At 46.0% G+C, this 25,488-nt stretch overlaps 1 protein-coding gene across 1 annotated transcript in view; it reads right to left on the bottom strand.

The window, feature by feature from the left end:
- LOC137537137 (uncharacterized) overlaps nt 1-25,488 on the bottom strand; it is a 134,598-nt gene that overhangs the window by 97,252 nt on the left and 11,858 nt on the right. Inside the window, exons 3-4 of the mRNA XM_068259267.1 lie at nt 9,164-10,794; nt 2,963-3,035 (exon numbers count right to left, since the gene is read on the bottom strand). Of these exons, the coding sequence (XP_068115368.1) occupies nt 2,963-3,035; nt 9,164-10,794 (1,704 nt within the window). The remainder of the gene's footprint in view (nt 1-2,962; nt 3,036-9,163; nt 10,795-25,488) is intronic.

Raw genomic sequence — 25,488 nt, 5'->3', positions numbered from 1 at the left:
TGAGAAACCATTCTGGGCATGTCCAGAGTCCAAGCCTCAGGGGGGGTAGTGTCAGGAATGGTGGAATTAACTCAGCGGCGGAAAGCAACGCGATCACCGCTTCCGCTGTCGCCGCATCGTCGCAGACATCCCTCATGGCCTCCGGCAGAACAGGTCTCTCTGCTGCGCATCGGGTCAGGTCGGCACGCTCGCGCATGGAGCGGCAGGACCTTTATGGACTTAGGAGACGAGTCAGCTGACCGGCCGGTCAGCTGACATCTGGCTGCTGTTCTCCTTGCTGATTGGTGGAAGTATTCTGGGCGGGACGCTTGGAATTGCCTTCCTGCATTTCAGTGTGGGGATGTCACTAGTTCATTGCCTGTTGTTGCTAAAACTTCGCAGTGAAAGCTCTCAGACCTTTGTCAGATCCATGTGTGCTTGAACCGGCAGGACCCCGGGGATTCACACTTAGCTTAGGTTTATTATTATTACTGTATTTGATTATTACTGTGTATTACCTTTGCCTGTACCTCCGACTACTCTCTGCCTATCGATTCTGTACCTCTGTCAATCTGATCTGTTGCCGACTTCTGCCTGAACACTCACTCTGATTTAGCTTTTCGATTCTGTACCTCTGCCAATCTGATCTGTTGCCGACTTCTGTCTGAATACTCACTTCGATTTTGCCTTACGATTCTGTACCTCTACCTGACCGACCTGTTACCGACTTTGCCTGTACGACCACTCTATTGTTAAGTGATAGCCCCTATCACTGAAGGGCTATCCCTCTCTAGTGCTCTGATATATTACTGTGCACCCAAACACGTGTGATCACACTTTGAATAAAATACTGACTATTGTGCTGATAGAGCTTGTTCTGATCATCAGATACATCACTAATCATTACAGGCACAGAGACAGCCAGATTAGCTAACACATTCCAGACCACAGGTAATTTTAAATGTGGCAAATTTAACCACAGCGCTCAATTCATACCAGGTAAGAGAGTCTCTCTGGGGGGTGAAACTTGTGATTAGGGATTTTCTGCCAGTCTGTATTCACTGTATCAGCAATCCTCTGTCCCTGTGACCGATTTTATACAGAGATGATGACACGCCAGCTCTGTACACGTTTTCAAGAGCATGTAAACGTACATAAGACCAAAAAAGGAGCAAGCAGGCTAATTCAACACATGGCAGATGAACATGGGGTAAAAAAATCCCTCATTAGGTTCACAGGTTTGAAAACTGTTGATCTCCCCCGGAGAGGAGGGGATCATGAGACATTGCTAGGACAGGAGGCGGCTAGATATATTTCACTCACTAAAGCATACGGACCTCTGGGTTTTTATGAGGGAAATTAGATATTTTGATTTTTGGAAAGTTATTGAATTGTTTTTTACCCTGCACTGTTTTGATTGTATCGTGTAGGGACAATATAACGATCTAGTTCATTGTACTGTTATGCTTTCTTGTTATGCATTCCTTTCACGTCTTTTAAGTCAGTAATTCTTGTTAGGAATAGCCGCTTTTGATTTTATTAATGTTGTTTATTCTTTCTGTTTTCAGGTACTTCCCCCGGAGGTTTAATCACCAAGTGTGAATGTCCCCATGGCAACCAGTGGCAAGCGGCTGCTTCCGTATTGTGCACAGCCAAGGAAAGATCCGTGATGACTTGTTACTATGGAGACCACATGCCACCTGACCCAGAGGCCCGCTCATGTGACCTCAGCCCAGCAGACACATCACACTGATTGTGCGAAAGCCCTAGATCCAGACTGGCCACAGTGGCTGATGACACGCACCCAGAAGGGGCGGTCCCAATCCCCGTGCAATATAAACCAGGGGAACAGCTCTTCTGTTTATCCATGTGCCTCTAACAAAGCGAGGAGACCCGTGAAATGGCTGTTAGGCCGTCCCTTTACTTTCTTTTGCTGTAACTTTATGTACCGGATGGAATTACACTTTGGAAGCATTCGCACCGGTGCCCAGTGCTTTACTCTAATTGTGCTACTCTTGAAAAAAGATATCTCTAATTGGACCAAGTAGAAAGGTTAATCCATACTACTACTATTTTCATACCTCCCAACTTTTTGAGATGAGAAAAAGGGACACTAAAGTCACGCCCCCACCACGCCCCTTACTCACGCATGCCATAAAGATTTCATAAGAAAAACATGTTCTATAATTCAAACCACGCTGGTCCTTTATATCCTGGTTAATTTTCTTTCATAGTAACATTTTAAAATTAGTAATATATCAATTTAAAGGCTGAGAATAAAGTCTAGAGTCAAACACATTTTAGTATAGAAATATATATATATATATATATATATATATATTTATATAGAAAGAGGGAAAAGAAAGAAGAAAGAGCTATATAATAATAACTACCGTATATGCTCAGACCTTGTGTATAAGTCGATCTCTTGTATAAATTGACCCTAATCTCTGATTGTCTAAACCTGGGATTTAATGACTCTAGTATAAGTCTACCTAGTAAAATTACTGGTTCCTCTTGGGGACCAGGAGGGTTTAATGGCTGCACCGTAAAAAGTATTGCAAACAATAACTCTTCTTGCTCCCCAATTGCAGCCAGTAACCCTCCTTGTCCCAAAGTGCAGCAATTATCCACTCCCCCTTTGTAAGCCATGTAACTGTGCAGCCAGTATCTTTCACCCCCTCCCCACCAAGTAATCAGAACAGGCAGCCTATATCTGTCTCTGTTCCACTCCATAAGAACAGTAATCCATGTTAGGCCTGAACAATTTTAGGAAAAATTGAATTGAGTGATTTCTGTCCAAAATCGCAATTTCGATTCAATTCATGATTTCCTTCAAATCAGGCACTGTTCCCCTCCTCTGCGTGCCTCTGTCACCGTCTCTCTTTGTGCCCCTGTGTGTCCCCTCTGGGTCTCTATCTTGCCCCCTTTGTGCTCCCTCTGTCTCTTCTGTGCCCCCGAGCTGCAGCAGTGCTGGACATACCTTCCAGCAAGAGTCCAGCGATGCCCAGTCTATCCACTTTGTCTCCTGCAGGCTCTAATGCATGGCATACTTCCTGTATGTCAAGTGACACACAGGAACCAGGAAGTATGTACGAGAGTCAGCAGATGGCAAGAGAGGATGGACAGTGTTGGACTCATGTGGAAGGTATGTCCAACACTGCCGATGCTGCGGGCCTCATGCGTCAGGACTTGGGGTAAGTTTGAAGCCGCTTCTTCAAACTTCCCCCATGCGAAAATGACGTAATCACAGAAATTGCTGCTTTGACCATTCCGAAACTGTGACCTTGGTGATCGCGATTTCGGTTTAATTTCGATTTATCTTTCAGGCCTAATCCATGTGAAATGTATCTGTCTCCCGCATACCCCTTCCCCAGCATCTTTTATGCAAGGTGTGCCAGGATGAGGGAAAAGGGGTCTTCTGTATAATAACCACAGTAGAGTAATAGCAGTCTGTGCTTTTCTGCCAACAGACTTCTCTCTGTACCCCCATTATGTGCATTTCCATAGCAGAGTGAGCCACAGGGGAAGCCTTCACCATGCTTATTTTTTCTTGCTTCTGCTCCCACCTCTTGCTATACCCCCCATGCTACGAGCCATGGTAGAAGCCACATCAATGCCGGGTTCCGTGTCATGTGACCTCCTCTCGCGTCCTATGTGCTCATGCTGTTTAGCATAATCAGTGTCCCTCTGGCTGCCATGACATTGGCAGCTGGAGTGAAGCTGATCACACTAACCAGCATGAGCACATAGGATGCAAGAGGAAGACACGGCACACAGCACTGAAAGGCTTCCCCTGCGGCTCACTCTGCAGTAACTAACATAGGAAGATAGAGCTTCCCCAGCTCTGCATCAGAAATGTAGGTCTGACTCACATATAGGGCTTGATTCACTAAAGCGTGATAACTGTTATCACGGCCGCACTATGCACTTCACACAAGTTTTGCTGCGTTTTTACGTGCAATATTTTGCGAGAACGCACGCTAACGCAAATTGTTGCATGTGTTACCCTTTGCTTTCATGCTAAAATTCACGTTAGCACACCATGAAGAAAATTTTGCGCTCGCAAAACTTTACGCGAGAAAATGCTGCAATGCACTGTCTCAGTTCTGCTCATATCTATCCACTCATCCATCTCATCAATTCTGACCACCTACTACCCTTCCTTCCTCCATTCCACTTCTCTTATCTTGTCTCGCCTACATACTGTGCTTATCTCCAGAACTGCTTATGGATCTCTAAACTATTGTACCATCTCACTATGTCAGCCCTTCAATGTCATGATATACCCCCTCCACTCCACATCTATCCTAACAGGCGGTATCGTATTTGCATATCTCATAATGTTTGTGGAAAAGTATTCTGAAATGAAGACTGTCCTGCTTGATAATGTGATTTTGTAATGGCAAGGACATGAAATTGTTCTGTGGGGAAATGATGTTGGAACTTCTAGTGTGGGTGACATAATACCTACGGTTTTTATTGGAGTTGCATAGCGGCAGCATGTATTACATGGCACATGGTTTATATCATATGGAATGTGTTCAATAGTGTCTGTTTTTTTCTTCTTTAAGAGGTGACAAAATGTATTGCCGGGGGTGAAAAAAGGCTAGAAATGGCCCTGATTGCACCAATGTCTCTACCTCTATGCTATACATTTTGTTGGCCTGCAAGTTTGCACTTTTGTAGGTAATGATTGTGTTTGTAAAATATTAATTTATTTAACAAAGTATTGGGTGCTGTAATTGAAGCCGACCTGTTTCACAACAATGTACCTCAAAACCAGACAGGATGAAACCAGTATTTATACCTCCAGGAGGAAAGCCTTATTTATGTCTCCAAGACGACTATATATTTGTGTTAGCAATGGAATTGCTAAAAAATGTGTGGAAAATTTATCATAACCGAGCTACAGCAAGTTGTTCTGAAAAAGAAATCATTGATCCTTAATCCCTGACCTTTGTTTCCAAGTATTCTCCAGTTATGGTGATTTATGTTTTTTTCTTATCTGTACCAATGAGTGCATTTTGTGGGTATCCTGTTATTGCCAAAATGTTTGGATTCATCATTGACCAAAACTGTTGATTTTTTTTTTAAATCTTTTTATTGTTTATCAAAACGCACAACAGCAACACAAAACAACCCATTGACAGTACAAGACATATCTAGGTTATATCAGGCTATATCAAAGAGATATAAAAGATTATACAAAAGCAAGTAAATAGACATATAGGCATTCAGTAGCATGAAGAACATACAGGATTGCATCATAAGCTGACCAAGTCACACACATAAAATCTATGGACCAGTATGAAATCCCAGACCAGGGCTGCACAAAGCATCACAGAGGTGTGGTGTGGGGGAACCACAAGCACATATTCGAGTATCTATCAGAGGGAGTCCACAATGCTGGGAGATGCATCTAGATTATTAATGGCTGAACCAGTACATTGCAACCAGGGCTTCCAGACCTTATCCAATGAGGAGCCCGCCCCTCTCACCAACCAGATCAGTTTATATAACGGAAGAGAAGTATTAACTAAATGCATCCATAAAGTGAGACGGGTTCAGAAGTTATTTCTACTCTAGAGCAATGGAAATTTTGTCATAAAAGAACAACAGTCTAACATCCCTTGCGGTACGCAGTGTCCGATGCTGCGTCCGCGGGAGGATTTTTTAAAAATAAAATTTGTTTTTAATGCCCCAGCTAGCAGTTCGATAGCTAAATATTCCCCCCCCCCCCCCAAGTCCCCCCGGCTCCCCTCTAATCCCCCCCCCTCTCCCCTCTGATCCCCCCGGTCGCTGCCGGCAATATTTACCCGTCCGCGATCCCGCGAGAGACGCAACTTCAGCAATCAGCGTCACTCGTCGCAATGGCAACGATCGGGACATGACGTCATCTACGCCATGACGTCATGCGAAGTCCCGATCCTCCCCATAGTGAAGCCGGGAGCTGATTGGGAGGCTGTGCCATCGCGTGATCCCTGGGGGGTACATATATCGGCGGTGACCACAGGCAATCGGAGGGGATCGGAGGGACTTGGGAGGGATATTTAGCTAGCGAAGTGCTAGCTGAACCATTTAACACAAATTCTATTTAAAAACACACTCAGGGGGGGCCATGCGATCCTCTCCGGCGGCTAGCCCGAGCGTAGGTCAGGCTTACCACCAGGGAGGTTAAGGACCAGTCCTCTTTCAATCACAATAGACAAGACTTATAAGAGGACACTACAGGAAGACTCTTGGAAGATGCTTGGATGAGCTGCAGTCCCAAGTCATATGCTTAAAGGAACCTGGGCTGTGACCACACCTCCAACAAACATCACTCCCCCCCCCCCCTTTGGATATTGTGACAGGAGTAAAGTATATCTGGTGAAACCAGTGCAGTTGAACCAACTTATCTCGAGAGCAAATTACCATCTTCATATGTGTCCTCATAGTCAGTCCATTCCTCCCCAGAAATCTCTCCCCATCCCTCCCATAATGCCACAGTCTTAGCTAGTCTATGAGCATATTCATAGTCAGCAAGACTGGAGCAGAACCTGGATATAAGGCTTTCCTTATGTAGCAGCCAGCTTTCCACAGTGCCTGGGACTGAGGTGACAGTACCTGAATCGGGAATGCCTAGGAAGGTGAAATTCCACAACCATTTGAGACCACGATTTACAATGATTATTATGGTACAAATGGTGAATATATTTACCCCCCTCCGGATCCAGAATCCCCCTTCACTAAGGGAAGCAAATTCTGACAAATTCGGATTGCACCATAGTGGGGAACTCAGCAAACAGTTAGAACCATCCTCTCCAACTAATTTCCTCACTTTATGATACATTTTAAGAGAGTATTTTCACATGTTTGTGCCTTCAGAGGCAAATGCACCATTTCTATACATGACATCACATAACGCCTCACAGGAGTATGAAACTGCTGAATGTTTAGTTCCCTGGTTTCTTGCAAAATATTTTTGCACATATTGTATTTTACTGATGTTGTACTTTCCAGGGAAGCCGCAGCATCCATCCCAGTTAGTGCCGTCTGTTAATTTGCTTTGCATTGGGGCTTACAGGGGCCTGGGGGGAGCAGCACACACTCCAGCACTCTCCATACTCTCCGCACAGTAGAAGAAAAGTTTCAGGTTCCTTTGGCTTTCTGTCAAGATACCTATTTAACACCAAATAAACTCTCAACAAACGCACAATATGTGGTAGCACAGCGTTCAACCAGCCAATGCCACAACCTGTAAATGCCTGACGAGGAGTCGAAATAGTTTGATATACTGTACAGACACACCGTCTCATTCAAAGAGTTTTCTTTATTTTCATGACTATGCATATTGTAGATTCTCACTGAAGGCATCTAAACTATGAATTAACACATGTGGAAGTAGAGTACATAACCAAAAAGTGTGAAACAACTGAAAATATGTCATATTCTAGGTTCTTCAAAGTAGCCACCTTTTGCTTTGATTACTGCTTTGCACACTCTTAGCATTCTCTTGATGAGCTTCAAGAGGTAGTCACCTGAAATGGTTTTCACTTCACAGCTGTGCCCTGTCAGGTTTGCCTGCGAAACACGTCGCACCTTTGGGGTATTTATAAATAAATGTTTTGATACCTGTCAGACAGTTGTTACGTGTCTGCTTTCGCGAGGTGAGTCCACCGCTACCTCCATAGCATTTTTAGAACTTTTAATATATGTTTTTATCCTGCTGGCGCCTCTGTTCCGTTATCTACATATCAAGTCCACCCCTGGTGGAGGGGTGCTAAGCCCTACTTTTCCTGTACTACAGAGAGCTACTTTTCATCCTGAGTGAGGACAGGACTAATCTCCTCACCCGCCTACACAGTGGTTGCCTTAGTGGTAACCCATGTTTGTGAGTATATTTACCTCACTTTACTAACATTCCACATTGTCCAGTGCATACTACACTATATTGGGCTCTCGGTGTCCCTTTGTCTTAGCTACAAAGAAACTGGCTCACATGCGGACCGCCCCAGGAAAGGAAGACCAAGAGTCACCTCTGCTGCGGAGGATAAATTCATCCGAGTCACCAGCCTCAGAAATCACAGGTTAACAGCAGCTCAGATTAGAGACCAGAACAATGCCACACAGAGTTCTAGCAGCAGACACATCTCTAGAACAACTGTTAATAGGAGACTGTGTGAATCAGGCCTTCATGGTAGAATATCTGCTAGGAAACCACTGCTAAGGACAGGCAACAAGCACTTGTTTGGGCTAAAGAACACAAGGAATAGACATTAGACCAGTGGAAATCTGTGCTTTGGTCTGATGACTCAAAATTTGACATTTTTGGTTCCAACCACCGTGTCTTTGTGCGACGCAGAAAAGGTGAACGGATGGTCTCTACATGCCTGGTTCCCACTGTGAAGCATGGAGGAGGAGGTGTGATGGGGAGGGGGTGCTTTGCTGGTGACACTGTTGGGGATTTATTCAAAATTGAAGGGAACCAGCATGGCTACCACAGCATCTTGCAGCGGCATGCTATTCCATCTGGTTTGTGTTTAGTTGGACCATCATTTATTTTTAAACAGGACAATGACCCCAAACATACCTCCAGGCTGTGTAAGGGCTATTTGACCAGGAAGGAGAGTGATGGGGTGCTGCGCCAGATGACCTGGCCTCCACAGTCACCAGACCTGAACCCAATCGAGATGGTTTGGGGTGAGCTGGACCGCAAAGTGAAGGCAAAAGGGCCAACAAGTGCGAAGCATCTCTGGGAACTCCTTCAAGACTGTTGGAAGACCATTTCAGGTGACTACCTCTTGAAGCTCATCAAGAGAATGCCAAGATTGTGCAAAGCAGTAATCAAAGCAAAAGGTGGCTACTTTGAAGAACCTAGAATATGACATATTTTCAGTTCTTTCACACTTTTTGGTTATGTACTATACTTCCACATGTGCTAATTCATAGTTTGGATGCCTTCAGTGAGAATCTACAATGTTCATAGTCATGAAAATAAAGAAAACTCTTTGGATGAGAAGGTGTGTCCAAACTTTTGGTCTGTACTATAGACAGTCAAAGAGCAGCAACAATCCAATGCACCGCATGAAAGAGTCCTCGAGATTCAGTGTACAAATGCTGCCATGTGCGCTTTGCAAGAAGTAAAAGAAACACTGGAAAAGAAAACTTATGGTCAAACCATTTCCCACATTCAACACACGTGTCTCACAAGCAGTGATTTACGTTCAAAACATTTACCACACTCAGCACATGAATAGGGCTTCTCACCAGTGTGGGATCTCTCATGGCTTACAAGGTTTCCTTTCTGCACAAAACATTTCCCACACTCAGCACATGAATAGGGCTTCTCACCTGTGTGGGTTCGCTCATGTTTTTTGAGGTCTCCTTTCTCTCCAAAACATTTCCCACACTCAGCACACGAATAGGGCTTCTCACCTGTGTGGGATCGCTCATGTTTTTTTAGGTCTCCTTTCTCTCCAAAACATTTCCCACACTCAGGACATGGAAAGAGCTTCTCAACTGTGTGGTATTTCTCATGTTTGACGAGGTTTCCTTTATGTCCAAAACATTTCCCACACTCAGCACATGAAAAGGGCTTCTCACCTGTGTGGGATCTCTCATGTTTGACGAGGTTTCCTTTCTCTACAAAACATTTCCCACACTCAGCACACGAAAATGGCTTCTCACCTGTATGGCATCTCTCATGGCTTAAAAGGTTTCCTTTCCGCCGAAAACATTTCCCACATTCAGCACATGAATAGGGCTTCTCACCAGTGTGAGATCTCTCATGGCTGACAAGATTTCCTTTCTCTCCAAAACATTTCCCACACTCGGCACACGAAAATGGCTTCTCACCTGTGTGCAATCTCTCATGTATTAAAAGGTGTCCTTTATCCCCAAAACATTTCCCACACTCGGCACACGAAAATGGCTTCTCACCTGTGTGAGATCTCTCATGTTTGACAAGGCTTTCTTTCCATCCAAAACATTTCCCACACTCAGCACATGAATAGGGCTTCTCACCTGTGTGCAATCTCTCATGTTTGACAAGGCTTCCTTTCAATCCAAAACATTTACCACACTCAGCACATGAAAACGGCTTCTCAGCTGTGTGGGATCTCTCATGGCTTAAAAGGTGTCCTTTCCGCCGAAAACATTTCCCACACTGAGCACATGAAAACGGCTTCTCAGCTGTGTGGGATCTCTCATGGCTTAAAAGGTGTCCTTTCCGCCGAAAACATTTTCCACACACAGCACATGAATTGGACTTCTCACCTGCGTGAGATCTCTCATGATATAGAAGGCTTGCTTTGGATACAAAACATTTCCCACACTCAGCACAGGAATAGGGCTTCTCACCTGTGTGAGATCTCTCATGATATAGAAGGCCTGCTTTGGATACAAAACATTTTTCACACTCTCTACATGAATAAGGCTTCTCACCTGTGTGGGATCTCTCATGAACAACAAGATCTGATTTTTGAACAAAACATTTCCCACACTCAGCACATGAAAAGGGCTTCTCACCTGTGTGGTATCTCTCATGTCTTAAAAGGTGTCCTTTATGCCCAAAACATTTTCCACACACAGCACATGAATAGGGCTTCTCATCAGTGTGAGATCTCTCATGATATAGAAGGCTTGCTTTGGATACAAAACATTTCCCACACTCAGCACATAAAAAGGGCTTCTCTCTAGTGTGCGATCTCTCTTGATCGGCAACCAGGATCTCTGCAGGAGACTCTTGTCCAGTGACATCATCATCCGTTGTACAGTCTATGGATACAGAAAGACGAGTCTCTGAGAGATTCCTGATGCTGGGACTCCGCGCTGCAAATAGAGAAACATCATCACTTCCTGTTAGAGAATTCTGAGGGGAGGAAGAATTATCATTAGGGATGGTCAGTGAGCTGCTCAGAATTCCAAGTTGATGCAAAGTTTATGCAGATTAGAAATGAACCAGCAGCTGCACATTTGCATATAGCAATTGTAGAACCAATCATAAGGAAAAGTCTGGACCCCTGATAAGCTGCAGATCATCTGGTCTCTGAGGAAGCGAGCTAGTCTTGTGAAACGCTGTGTTTTTTGTTTATCAGTACGTTTGGATGGGGGAAGAAATAAAGTGGTGATCTGCAGCTTATCTGGTTCCCCGACTTTTCCTTCTGATTGGTTCTACGATTGGTGTCTGGTTGTCTGGAGGCACAGTAAGTCACCTGACCCCCCACCCCCTCACCCCCATAGGCTGCAAAGTAGCATCAGGTGCCGACCAATTCCCTTATCTTCATTGCACATTTGCATTAAATTGGCATGCAGTCAGTGTCGGGAGAGGAGCTGCTGCTGATACAGGGGCAGTGCTAGAGAGGCTGTAGTGTGACATAGTGCTGTGTAGCAGTCAGTGTCGGGAGAGGAGCTGCTGCTGATACAGGGACAGTGTTAGAGAGGCTGTAGTGTGATATAGTGCTGTGTAGCAGTCAGTGTAGGGGGAGGAGCTGCTGCTGCTGATACAGGGACAGTGTTAGAGAGGCTGTAGTGTGATATAGTGCTGTGTAGCAGTCAGTGTGGCGGGAGGAGCTGCTGCTGCTGATACAGGGACAGTGTTAGAGGGGCTGAATTGCAATATTGTTCTGTATATCTGCTTCCTAGCTGCTCTGCTACTTGCAGTTCACCAACTAGGAGACCCCCCAATAGTCCATTTGAGGACTCTTCCTAACCACAAAAATCCTTTTAAAGACTGACAGAGACATTAACCCTGCTGTAGTTATTATTGGTAGTTGCTTTCTTGTGATGTGTTGTAGCAACACAACACCACCATATACAGTATAGTGTGTGGCTGTGTCACGGTTACAGCCCGCCGCCCTGTGCAAAAGTAATTTTGTGTCTGACACTTGTGACACGACGCATGCTGTGTTACCCTCATACAGCATTACAGCAGGACCCGTGTCACCGACCATACTGACTTATCAGTGATATCAGTTTCCCAAAAAGAACAGTGTGGCAGACATTTGTGGCAATACCCCTTTGCTGGTCACTGCCTGCTGTGTGATCAGCGTGTACTGTTACCATGTCACGTTTACACCTGTGTGACCGTACTGTCTGGCCTGCTCAACATCTGTGTGACCGTACTGCGTGTTGTAGGTGATGTCCATGTGCCCCCTAAAAAATTAGATTTGTTCCAATACCCCTAGGCTGGTCACTGCCTGCTGTGTGATCAGCATGTACTGTTACCATGTCACATTAACACCTGTGTGACAGTACTGTGTGTTCTAGGTGATCTATGTGTGCAGTATAGATGCAGAGTATTGTGCAATGAAAGCCGCGCATATCTCACCTCTCCATCACTTTGAACCTCCCTGTCACCGCTGCCTCTAGTGCCCGGCATCTTCTCGTGTGTCGCATAATGATATGAGGAAATGGAGATGCCGGACACTAAGGGGGTCAGTGGCTGGAGAATTCACAGTGCTGGAGAGGTAAGAGATGCAAGGCTTCTACATCACCATACTCTGCACTTATACTGCTAAGTGGGGGGAGCACAGGAGGGGGGCACTAACACCACCACCAGGGAAGCTGTGCAGACAAGAAGGGGGAGCACACCACCACAAGGAGAGCTGTAGAGGAGGGGAAGCCCACCACCACCACCAGGGAAGCTGTAGAGGAGGGGAAAGCCCACCACCACAAGGGAAGCCGTGGAGGAGGGAGCGGGAGCCCACCACCACCAGGGAAGCTGTGCAGGCGGAAAGTGGGAGCCACCACCAACAGGAAAGAAGTAGAGGAGGGGGAAGCCCACCACCACCAGGGAAGCTGTGGGGGGAAGGAGGGGGAAGCACACCACCACCAGGGAAGCTGTGGAGGGAGGGAGGGGAAGCCAGCCACCACCAGGGAATCTGTAGGGGGGAGAGAGAGGAGCCCACCTCCACTGGGGAAGCTGTGGGAGAGGGAAGAGGGAAGCTGTGGGAGAGGGAGGGGGGAAGCTGTTGGGGAGGCAAGCGGAAACCCACCAGCAGGGAAACTGTACTGGGGAAGAGGGGGTTACTAGGCAGCAAGGAATGGTTTAGGTGTGGGAGGGGGACCAGTAGAAACAAAGGGGCTGTATAAGGGGCACATGGCTGCAAAATGGTCATAGCTAATGGTGTGGAAGGGGCGGGTCTTAGTGTCCATTTTTTGTGGCTACAAAAGTTGGGAGGTGTGCATATGATGTCATATCTCCACATGCTCAGTCCATACCAATCAAACACATACACTTTACTTTTTCATTAAAACCAACTTTATTTACAACAAACACTATCACACATACAGAGACATCAGAACAAGCTTCACACACATTGTTACAGTGAGGCAGGGATGACACCCGAGTTCTCTGAAAATGGCTGCTGGTTTTTGGCGGATAATTCTTTGTGTTTTCCGCACATGACGGCCAGCTGGCAGCAGTTACATAGTTATTTGGGTTGAAAAAAGACATACATCTATTGAGTTCAACCAGAAAATAAACACCAGTCTGCTCCCTCACATAGCCCTGTTGATCCAGAAGAAGGCGAAAAACCCTTACAAGGCCAGGTCCAATTAGCCCCAAAAAAGAAAAAATTCCTTCCCAACTCCAGATGGTAATCAGATAAAATCCCACGCCCTGATGAAGCGTCATGTGACGCGAAACCGGTCGGTGGGAGGAGCCTGCTGCCATTCCACGCTGATCTAGCGTCCCCCGCCGCCTAACGCAGACACAGCTAGCCGGGGAGAGCAGGCACAGAGTGTTAGTCTCTGATGGGGGAAAGCAGCCAAACGCAGGCAATCCGCAAAGGGACACTGATGTGCTGAGATTGGGGCAGATTACTGAGGGGCACCTGGAGTATCCTGGACTCCCGGACGGAGGAGGCATCTATCATGTGACCATCTCCCAAGCAGCAACATCAGATGTCCAGAAGCGAGGAGCGCTGTGGCACATAGCAGAGAGAAGCTAACCCCATGGACTAACGCAAGTATAACTAATGATGATGATGCTGGAGGAATAGTGCTTGGGCAGCGCTGTCTCTGCTTAACCACCCTGGCGTTCTGATTAAATCGCCAGGGTGGCTGCGGGAGGGTTTTTTTTAAATAAAAAAAAAACTATTTCATGCAGCCAACTGAAAGTTGGCTGCATGAAAGCCCACTAGAGGGCGCTCCGGAGGCGATCTTCCGATCGCCTCCGGCGCCCAGAATAAACAAGGAAGGCCGCAATGAGCGGCCTTCCTTGTTTTGCTTATATCGTCGCCATAGCGACGAGCGGAGTGACGTCATCGACGTCAGCCGACGTCCTGACGTCAGCCGCCTCCGATCCAGCCCTTAGCGCTGGCCGGAACTTTTTGTTCCGGCTACGCTGGGCTCAGGCGGCTGGGGGGACCCTCTTTCGCCGCTGCTCGCGGCGGATCGCCGCAGAGCGGCGGCGATCAGGCAGCACACGCGGCTGGCAAAGTGCCGGCTGCGTGTGCTGCTTTTTATTTGATGAAAATCGGCCCAGCAGGGCCTGAGCGGCGACCTCCGGCGGTGTTGGACGAGCTGAGCTCGTCCAGACCGCTCAGGTGGTTAACTTGTGAAGTCTACTAGCCTGCCTTTCCGTGCTTTGTTGGCTAATACAATAATGCTGCAGCTTGATGCAAATATTTAAAGAGGACTAATCCCCTTTTAGGGGGGGGGGCAGCTGCTGTGTGTATGGTGGTGTGCTGTTGAATGACAGCTAGGTGGCCTGGGTTTGGGTGCATGGAGCTTTAGTGTCTACGGACGGACTCCATGCACGCAAACCTAGTGAATATCAGGGGGATATGTGGGTAGGCTCCGGTGGTTTTAACATAAAATTTTCTGCGCAGAAAAAGTTTTTAATTGCTAACTGTGTAATGGTTCCTCAAAGGAGCCTTTCTGTAACCTGATTCCTGAAAGTGCAATCAAGATATTACTGATTGAACCGAGATGAAATGGAGCTTAAGGCCAATTAATGTCTGCATTTTCTTTATGTACTATATACTGGCCCCACCGACTCACAGGTTTATAGAATTAAAGGGTGATTGCACGACAGGACCACAGCTCCTTGGCAAAAATCCAAATTCCTTATGCTCCCTCACATATCCCTGTTGATCCAGAGGAAGGCGAAAAAACCTTATAAGGCATGGTCCAATTAGCCCCAAAAGGAAAAAAATTCCCTCCCAACTCCAGATGGCAATCAGATAAAATCCCTTGATCAACACCACTGGGCATTACCTAGTAATTATAGCCATGGATGTCTGTCAATGCAAGGAAAGCATCTAAGCATGCCCGTTTCTAGGGCTGTGCGGGCCGTGCCGCCGCCCTCAACGCTGTTGGGAGGGGGGCGCTGTAATGGAGGGGGGAGCCGGAGCCACAGGGAGGGCAGCCCGACCTCTCCCTCCCTTCCTCTACTCTCCCGGGCCGCCCTCCATGCCCCCCCCTCAGATGCAGAGTGAGCAGGAAGCGCTGTATACAACTCACCTCCCTGCGTTCCAATCGCCGCTCTCTCGTCGCCAGTCTCCTCTCTGCATACACTCTGATACACACGCTGCTTCCTGTTTAGCTGGAAGCAGCGTGTGTATCAGCGTGTATGCAGAGAGGAGACTGTCGGCAAGAGAGCGGCGATTGGAACGCAGGGAGGTGAGTTGTATACAGTGCTTCCTGCTCACTCTGCATCTGAGGGGGGATCACGGAGGGCGGCCCGGGAGAGGAAGGGAGGGAGAGGTCGGGCTGCCCTCCCCGTGGCTCCGGCTCCCCCCTCCATTGTGGGGGGCAGCTAACTATCTAACCTGTACTGAGGGGCACCTACCTAATCTAACCTACAGTGGTGTGAAAAACTATTTGCCCCCTTCCTGATTTCTTATTCTTTTGCATGTTTGTCACACTTAAATGTTTCAGCTCATCAAAAAACGTTAACTATTAGTCAAAGATAACATAATTGAACACAAAATGCAATTTTAAATGATGTTTTTTATTATTTAGTGAGAAAAAAAAAACTTAAAACCTACATGGCCCTGTGTGAAAAAGAAATTGCCCCCTGAACCTAATAACTGGTTGGGCCACCCTCAGCAGCAATAACTGCAATCAAGCGTTTGCGATAACTTGCAACGAGTCTTTTACAGCGCTCTGGAGGAATTTTGGCCCACTCATATTTGCAGAATTGTTGTAATTCAGCTTTATTTGAGGGTTTTCTAGCATGAACCGCCTTTTTAAGGTCATGCCACAACACCTCAATAGGATTCAGGTCAGGACTTTGACTAGGCCACTCCAAAGTCTTCATTTTGTTTTTCTTCAGCCATTCAGAGGTGGATTTACTGGTGGGTTTTGGGTCATTGTCCTGCTGCAGCACCCAAGATCGCTTCAGCTTGAGTTGACGAACAGATGGCCGGACATTCTCCTTCAGGATTTTTTGGTAGACAGTAGAATTCATGGTTCCATCTATCACAGCAAGCCTTCCAGGTCCTGAAGCAGCAAAACAACCCCAGACCATCACACTACCACCACCATATTTTACTGTTGGTATGATGTTCTTTTGCTGAAATGCTCTGTTACTTCTACGCCAGATGTAACGGGACACGCACCTTCCAAAAAGTTCAACTTTTGTCTCGTCGATACATAAGGTATTTTCCCCAAAGTCTTGGCAATCATTGAGATGTTTTTTAGCAAAATTGAGACGAGCCTTAATGTTCTTTTTGCTTAAAAGCGGTTTGCGCCTTGGATATCTGCCATGCAGGCCGTTTTTGCCCAGTCTCTTTCTTATGGTGGAGTCGTGAACACTGACCTTAATTGAGGCAAGTGAGGCCTGCAGTTCTTTAGATGTTGTCCTGGGGTCTTTTGTGGCCTCTCGGATGAGTTTTCTCTGCACTCTTGGGGTAATATTGGTCGGCCGGCCACTCCTGGGAAGGTTCATCACTGTTCCATGTTTTTGCCATTTGTGGATAATGGCTCTCACTGTGGTTCGCTGGAGTCCCAAAGCTTTAGAAATGGCTTTATAACCTTTACCAGACTGATAGATCTCAATTACAGTACTTTTGTTCTCATTTGTTCCTGAATTTCTTTGGATCTTGGCATGATGTCTAGCTTTTGAGATGCTTTTGGTCTACTTCTCTGTGTCAGATAGCTCCTATTTAAATGATTTCTTGATTGAAACAGGTGTGGCAGTAATCAGGCCTGGGGGTGACTACAGAAATTGAACTCAGGTGTGATAAACCACAGTTACGTTATTTTTTAACAAGGGGGGCAATCACTTTTTCACACAGGGCCTTGTAGATTTGGAGTTTTTTTTCTCACTAAATAATAAAAACCATTTTGTGTTCAATTATGTTATCTTTGACTAATAGTTAACGGTTTTTGATGAGCAGAAAAATTTAAGTGTGACAAACATGCAAAAGAATAAGAAATCAGGAAGGGGGCAAATAGTTTTTCACACCACTGTATACTGGGGGCAGCTACCTATCTAACCTATACTGGGGGGCACCTACCTAATTAACCTATACTGGGGGGCACCTACCTGATCTAACCTATACTGGGGGGCACCTACCTAATCTAACCTATACTGGGGGGCACCTACCTAATCTAACCTATACTGGGAGGCACCTACCTAATCTAGTCTATACTGGGGGGCAGCTACCTAATCTAACCTATACTGGGGGGCAGCTACCTAATCTAACCTATACGGAGGGGCACCTACCTATCTAACCTATACTGAGGGGCACCTACCTATCTAACCTATACGGGGGGCAGCTACCTATCTAACCTATACTGGGGGGGGGGGGCAGCTACCTATCTAACCTATACTGGGGGGGGCAGCTACCTATCTTACCTATACTGGGGGCACTTACTTATCTAACCTGTACTGGGGGCACCTACCTACTTAGCCTATACAGGTGGCAATTATACTGGCTACCTATATTGGAGGCACCTACCTAACTAACCTATACTGGGGGCACCTACCTATCAAACCTATGCTGGGGGCAACTATTCTGGCTACCTATATTAGAGGCACCCACCTAGCTAACCTGTACTGGGGCACCTACCTATCTAACTTATACCGGGGGCGCCTGCCTATCTAACCTATACCGGGGGCAACTATATTGGCTCACCTATGCCTGGCTACCTATACTGGGGGGACCTATAGCTGGCTACCTATACTGGGGTACCTATTCTTGGCTACCTATACTGGGGGGACCTATACTAAGTGCAACTAGGATGGGTTGAGCGGCGGCACAGCAAGCACAGTTGCCCCAGTATAGGGAGTCTAGTTACCACAGTACAGCTAGTATAGTGCCCAAGTATAATTAGTATCAAAGTGACGAAGTATAGTTGCCCCAGTATAGCTAGTATAGTGACCTAGTATAGTGACCCAGTATAGTTAGTATAGTGCCCCAGTGTACCCCAGTATAGCTAATCTAGTGAGTGCCCCAGTATGCCCCAGTATAGCTAGTATAGTGCCCCAGGATATCTAGTATAGTGCCCAGTGTGCCCCAGTATAGATAGTATAGTGCCCAGTGTGCCCCAATATGGCTAGTATAGTGCCCCATGTGCCCCAGGATAGCTTGTATAGTGCCCCAGTATAGCTAGTATGGTGCCCCAGGATAGCTAGTATAGTGCCCCATGTGCTCCAGTATAGCTAGTATAGTGCCCCAGGATAGCTAGTATAGTGCCCAATGTGCCCCAGGATAGCTAGTATAGTGCCCAGTGTGCCCCAGTATAGCTAGTATAGTGCCCCATGTGCCCCAGGATAGCTAGTATAGTGCCCAGTGTGCCCCTGTATAGCTAGTATAGTGCCCAGTGTTCCCCAGTATAGCTAGTATAGTGCCCAGTGTGCCCCAGTATAGCTAGTATAGTGCCCAGTGTGCCCCAGTATAGCTAGTATAGTGCCCAGTGTGCCCCAGTATAGCTAGTATAGTGCCCAGTGTTCCCCAGTATAGCTAGTATAGTGCCCAGTGTGCCCCAGTATAGCTAGTATAGTGCCCAGTGTGCCCCAGTATAGCTAGTATAGTGCCCCATGTGCCCTAGTATAGCTAGTATAGTGCCCCAGTATAGCTAGTATAGTGCCCCATGTGCCCCAGTATAGCTGGTATAGTGCCCCAGTATAGCTAGTATAGTGCCCCATGTGCTCCAGTATAGCTAGTATAGTGCCCCAGTATAGCTAGTATAGTGCCCAGTGTGCCCCAGTATAGCTAGTATAGTGCCCCATGTGCCCTAGTATAGCTAGTATAGTGCCCCATGTGCCCCAGTATAGCTGGTATAGTGCCCCAATATAGCTCGTATAGTGCCCCATGTGCTCCAGTATAGCTAGTATAGTGCCCCAGGACAGCAAGTATAGTGCCCAATGTGCCCCAGGATAGCTAGTATAGTGCCCAGTGTGCCACAGTATAGCTAGTATAGTAGAGTGGCAGAGAAATGAAAAAGCGGAGGGAACCGGCACTGCAAAATAGCTGATGGTTTATTTCTCAGACGTGAGTAAAACACATACAAAAAGTACAAAACGTTGCTGGCTGGCACAATGGATGAATTCAAACAAAGGTGGGGTACCTGGTGGTGCGGTGGGTGCTGGTGGTTTAAGCCTTTTCTCCACCTCCTTTTGACATAGCTAGTATAGTGCCCAGTGTGCCCCAGTATAGCTAGTATAGTGCCCCATGTGCCCCAGTATAGCTAGTATAGTGCCCCATGTGCCCCAGGATAGCTAGTATAGTGCCCAGTGTGCCCCAGTATAGCTAGTATAGTGCCCAGTGTGCCCCAGTATAGCTAGTATAGTGCCCCATGTGCCCCAGGATAGCTAGTATACTGCCCAGTGTGCCCCAGGATAGCTAGTATAGTGCCCCATGTGCCCCAGGATAGCTAGTATAGTGCCCAGTGTGCCACAGTATAGCTAGTATAGTGCCCAGTGTGCCCCAGTATAGCTAGTATAGTGCCCCATGTGCCCCAGTATAGCTAGTATAGTGCCCCATGTGCCCCAGGATAGCTAGTATAGTGCCCAGTGTGCCCCAGTATAGCTAGTATAGTGCCCAGTGTGCCCCAGTATAGCTAGTATAGTGCCCAGTGTGCCCCAGTATAGCTAGTATAGTGCCCCATGTGCCCCAGGATAGCTAGTATAGTGCCCAGTGTGCCCCAGGATAGCTAGTATAGTGCCCCATGTGCCCCAGGATAGCTAGTATAGTGCCCAGTGTGCCCCAGTATAGCTAGTATAGTGCCCAGTGTGCCCCAGTATAGCTAGTATAGTGCCCAGTGTGCCCCAGTATAGCTAGTATAGTGCCCCATGTGCCCCAGGATAGCTAGTATAGTGCCCAGTGTGCCCCAGGATAGCTAGTATAGTGCCCCATGTGCCCCAGGATAGCTAGTATAGTGCCCAGTGTGCCACAGTATAGCTAGTATAGTGCCCAGTGTGCCCCAGTATAGCTAGTATAGTGCCCAGTGTGCCCCAGGATAGCTAGTATAGTGCCCCAATATAGCTCGTATAGTGCCCCATGTGCTCCAGTATAGCTGGTATAGTGCCCAGTGTGCCCCAGTATAGCTAGCATAGTGCCCAGTGTGCCCCAGGATAGCTAGTATAGTGCCCCAGGATAGCTATTATAGTGCCCAGTGTGCCCCAGTGTAGCAAGTATAGTGCCCAGTGTGCCCCAGTATAGCTAGTATAGTGCCCAGTGTGCCCCAGTATAGCTAGTATAGTGCCCCATGTGCAGCTAGTATAGTGCCCAGTATAGCTAGTATAGTGCCCCAGTGTAGTCCACTCCCCCCGCGGCCGCCGCTCCTGTTACCTTATGAGCTGGCGGCCGCTTCCTGTCACAGATTCCCTTAGCCGCTCTCCTCTGTGCAGCATCTTCTATTTACAGCAGCGCGTCGCACGGCTGCTGTAAGGTAGCGAGACAGCGGTTTCCATGGTAACGACGATCACCGCTACAGGAAGCCACTGCCCCGCTTCCTTCCCTCCTTACAGCAGCTGCGCAGGAAGCGCTGCTGTAATAGGAGATGCTGCACTCCTCTGAGCGGCTACGGGGAATCTGTGACAGGAAGCGGCCGCCAGCTCATAAGGTGACAGGAGCGGCGGCCGCGGGGGGAGGGGGGCGAGAGGCCAGACCCGCTGCGGCCCAGCTGGAAACTGCCCACGGACCGGCAGTGGGCCGCGGCCCGGTGGTTGGGGACCCCTGATTTAGAGTGCTGAGCATAGTGTGTAAATTGCAAATATTAGAGAATGATGCAATGTTATAAAAAAAAACCATATAACTGAAAATAAACATGAGACTCAATTTTTTTTTGCTACTAATGTTCTGTTAACCATTTCAGCCCGCAGGGATTTTTCACCTTATGCAACAGAGCAATTTTCACCTCCCATTTATTCGCTAATAACTTTATCAATAATTATCACAATTAATTGATCTATATCTTGTTTTTTTCCGCCACTAATTAGGCTTTCTTTAGGTGGTACATTTTGCTAAGAATTATTGTTTTTTTAAATGCATTTTAACAGGAAAAGTAAGAAAAAAATTGAAAAAAAGTCATTATTTCTTAGTTTTCGGCCATTATAGCTTTAAAATAATACATGCTACCATAATTAAAACCTATGTATTTTATTTGCGCATTTCTCTTGGTTATTACACCATTTACATTTTGTCCCTATCACAATGTATGGTGCCAATATTTTATTTGGAAATAAAGGTGCCTTTTTTTTCAGTTTTGCGTCCATCACTATTTACAAGCTTATAATTTAAAAAATGGTCGTAATATACCCTCTTCATATGCATATTTAAAAATTTCAGACCCTTAACCTCCCTGGCGGTAAGCCCGTGCTGAGCACGGGCTATGCCGCCGGGAGGCACCGCTCAGGCCCCGCTGGGCCGATTTGCATAATTTTTTTTTTGCTACACGCAGCTAGCACTTTGCTAGCTGCGTGTAGCATCTGATCGCCGCCGCTACCCGCCGATCCGCCGCAATTCCTCTCGCCGCGGCCGCCCCCCCCCCAGACCCCGTGCGCTGCCTGGCCAATCAGTGCCAGGCAGCGCTATGGGGCAGATCGGAGTCCCCTCTGACGTCACGACGTCGATGACGTCGGTGACGTCATCCCGCCCGTCGCCATGGCGACGGGGGAAGCCCTCCAGGAGATCCCGTTCTTTGAACAGGATCTCCTGATCTCCGATCGCCGGAGGCGATCGGAGGGGCTGGGGGGATGCCGCTGAGCAGCGGCTATCATGTAGCGAGACTTTGTCTCGCTACATGAAAAAAAAAAAAAAAAAATTAAAAAAAAAGATTTGCTGCCCCCTGGCGGATTTTTTGCAAACCGCCAGGGGGGTTAAGTAACTATTTATGTTTTTTGTTTTTTTGTTTCATTGTAATTTTTTTTTTTCATTAAACATTTTATTTGGGTAATTTTTGGTGTGGGAAATAAACAGTTAATGTTAAATGTAATATGTGGGTCTTGTACTAAAAAAGTATGTAGATGTAGTTTACTATTTGGCCACAAGATGGCCACAGTGAGTTTGTTTATTTTTCCAGTCCTCCTAGCTTCTCGGAAGCATATAGAGGACGGAAACTGTTTTTGTTTTTTCAGAAAGACCGAGGCCTTTTATGACAAGCCATCAGTTTTTCTGCTGGGGACTCGGATCAATTAACAGGAACCATGTTCCTATTAAGTGACCCCTGGGCTACCAGGGGGCAGCACGGGGGCGCGCGGGCGTGCCCGCGATCGCCCACGGGAGCACGCATCAGTATTGCGACAGCCGCCTGGATGTGAGGATCATGTCCAGGCGGCAGAAATGGTTAATTATCCGTACCACACAACCAATTCATTATATCATACATTTTTTTCCGCTTCAGTGTCACTCTAAATAATGGGAAAACGTGGGCTGTACACCAGTCTATTGGAACTCTGCCAGTTGAAAAGGAGTCACAAATAGATAAGATAAAGGAGTTTATCAATAGCTGAACTTAATTCCCTTAGGACCCGAGGATGCATGCCATCTGGGCCAGGTGCCTTATCCATTTTTATTTTATTTAGTCTTGCCTTCACTCCTTCCTGCATTGAATATTTATTATTAAAATTAATTTAATAAATTAATATTAAAACTTCTTTGGGTTAGATTTGATATCTCTAGCGATTTGAATTTCAGTTTCAATCTTTGCCAGCCTAATTTCTTTATTACAACTTTTATTGCACACCATATAATTGCTTAATGCAGCCCCGGTCCCCTCCTGATTTAAGACCTTATAAGCATTATTTTTCCACTTCATTTTATCTCTAACCTTTCCATTCATCCAAAGAGGCATTTTTTGTTATTCCTAGACATTTTGTTTCCATATGGGATATTTCCTTCAGTGTTCTTCCCTTGTATTATTTTATCCCAGTCCACCAAACTTAGTGCCTGCCTGGGTTGACTTAACTTTGCTTCTCTAAACTTCATAGTTTTAGATGTTCCGCTGTTCTGTGACCTATCAATCACCAGATCAAACGTTATGTTGTGATCACTATTCCCCAAATGTTCTTGAACCTGCACATTTGATACAGTATCTTGTCTTTTATCTGGTCAATTGTTCTGTAGTGTTGACAGAAATCTGCCATTTTTATTGGAATGAGTAGTTTCAATATCCCAATCAATGTCTGGATAGTTGAAATCCCCCATAACTATGACCTCCCTTTTACTTGCAGTTTTTTCAATCTGCTGTAGTATTTGCCATTCGGCAGTATTATGAATATATTGCGACATGAAGCACACCCCAATAAGCAATTAACAACCATTATTTCCACCATGAATATTTACCCAAACAGAATCCACATCTTCACACTCTTCATCCAGTTCATCGTTCATGGCAGCTGTAAAAGAGTTTTTAACAAAGAGACAAACCCCTTCACCTTTTCTCCCTGCTCTGTCCTTCCTAAACACATTGTATCCCTCTAAATTTGCTATCCAGTCATGGCTTTCATCCATCCATGTCTGTTATTCCCACAATATCATAGCCTTTGTCGATCAGAACAAACTTTGGTTCATCCATTTTATTAGCAATACTCCTAGCATTGGTTACCATGCACTTTATATTTTTACCACCACATTTTTCAATTTTGGTTACATTTAATGGGCTTCATGAACTTTGCACTGCCTCCTTACTTTTTACACTGCCCCCACCCCCTTTTAACAAAGAGACAAACCCCTCCACTTTTTCTCCCTGCTCTGTCCTTCCTAAACACATTGGCCTCAATTCACTAAGCTTTATCAAACACTTTATCAAACATTTGATAATTTACCTCATGGGTAAAATCTAATTTTGAATTCACTAAGGTGTTATATATTTATCGAATGTTTTATCGATAAAAGATTTAATAAATATATAACACCTTAGTGAATTTAAAATTAGATTTTACCCGTGAGGTAAATTATCAAATGTTTGATAAAGTGTTTGATAAAGGTTAGTGAATTGAGGCCATTGTATCCCCCTAAATTTGCTATCCAGTCATGGCTTTCATCCATCCATGTCTCTGTTATTCCCACAATATCATAGCCTTTGTCGATCAGAACAAACTTTGGTTCATCCATTTTATTAGCAATACTCCTAGCATTGGTTACCATGCACTTTATATTTTTACCACCACATTTTCCAATTTTGGTTACATTTAATGGGCTTCATGAACTTTGCACTACCTCCTTACTTTTTACACTGCCCCCACCCCCTATCCATTCCCTGTAATATTAGGCTACAACTGTTTTTTTATACAGAGTTGGGAGTTTGCCAAGGAGTTGTGGCCCTGTAGTGCAAGTACCTTATATAAGCTTCATGAACCAGTGGTTTGGTGCGGCCAGTAGGAAATATACAATAGCAAAGCACATATTAAATGGCCTCATGCTCCATTTTGTCTTGGTTCAAACAATAACAACTTTATTGCACACACTTTTATCAAGTCACAAAAAGGCTCTTTTAAGGAACCAATGCACAAATGTTAATTAAAAAACTTTTTTCTGCGCAGAAAGTTCTTACATTAAAACTGTTTTTTTACCTTATTTTGTCAACACATTGAGATTTTTCTCCTCTAACCATTTAGCCAACTTCTCCCCAATGCAGCTGCACCCTCCCCATTTAGGTGTAGCCCATCCCTGCTGCATTGGGGAGAAGAACCTGTAGCCAACTGCAAAGTCAGCCCAGTTCTCCAGGAACAACCCCCCTTCCCCTTCCTGCACCAATTTCTCAGCCACTTATTTAACTCCCTAAGCTCCCTCTGTCTCTCAGATGTAGCGCGTGGCACTGGTAGTATTTCAGAAAATACCACCTTGGAGGTCTTTGCTTTAAGTTTATCTCCAAGTAGCTGAAAGTCATTTTTGAGGACCTTCCATCTCCCATTAACTTTGTCATTGTTACTAATGCGTAGCATGACAGCCGGGTCTTCCCCAGCCCCACCCAATAATCTGCCAATGCGTTCCGCTATATGCCAAACCCAAACACCCGAGAGACAACACACTGTATGGCATTCACGGTTTCTTCAACAGATTACCCTATCTGTGTGCCTAATAATCAAATCCCTTATCACCGGTATCTGTCTAGCCTTTGCTGCTC

The sequence above is a fragment of the Hyperolius riggenbachi genome, chromosome 10 (assembly GCF_040937935.1).
Source record: "Hyperolius riggenbachi isolate aHypRig1 chromosome 10, aHypRig1.pri, whole genome shotgun sequence".
Taxonomy (NCBI): Eukaryota; Metazoa; Chordata; class Amphibia; order Anura; family Hyperoliidae; genus Hyperolius; species Hyperolius riggenbachi.
The sequence above is the reverse complement of the archived record's forward strand: the minus strand, read 5'-3'. Positions and strand labels throughout refer to the sequence as shown.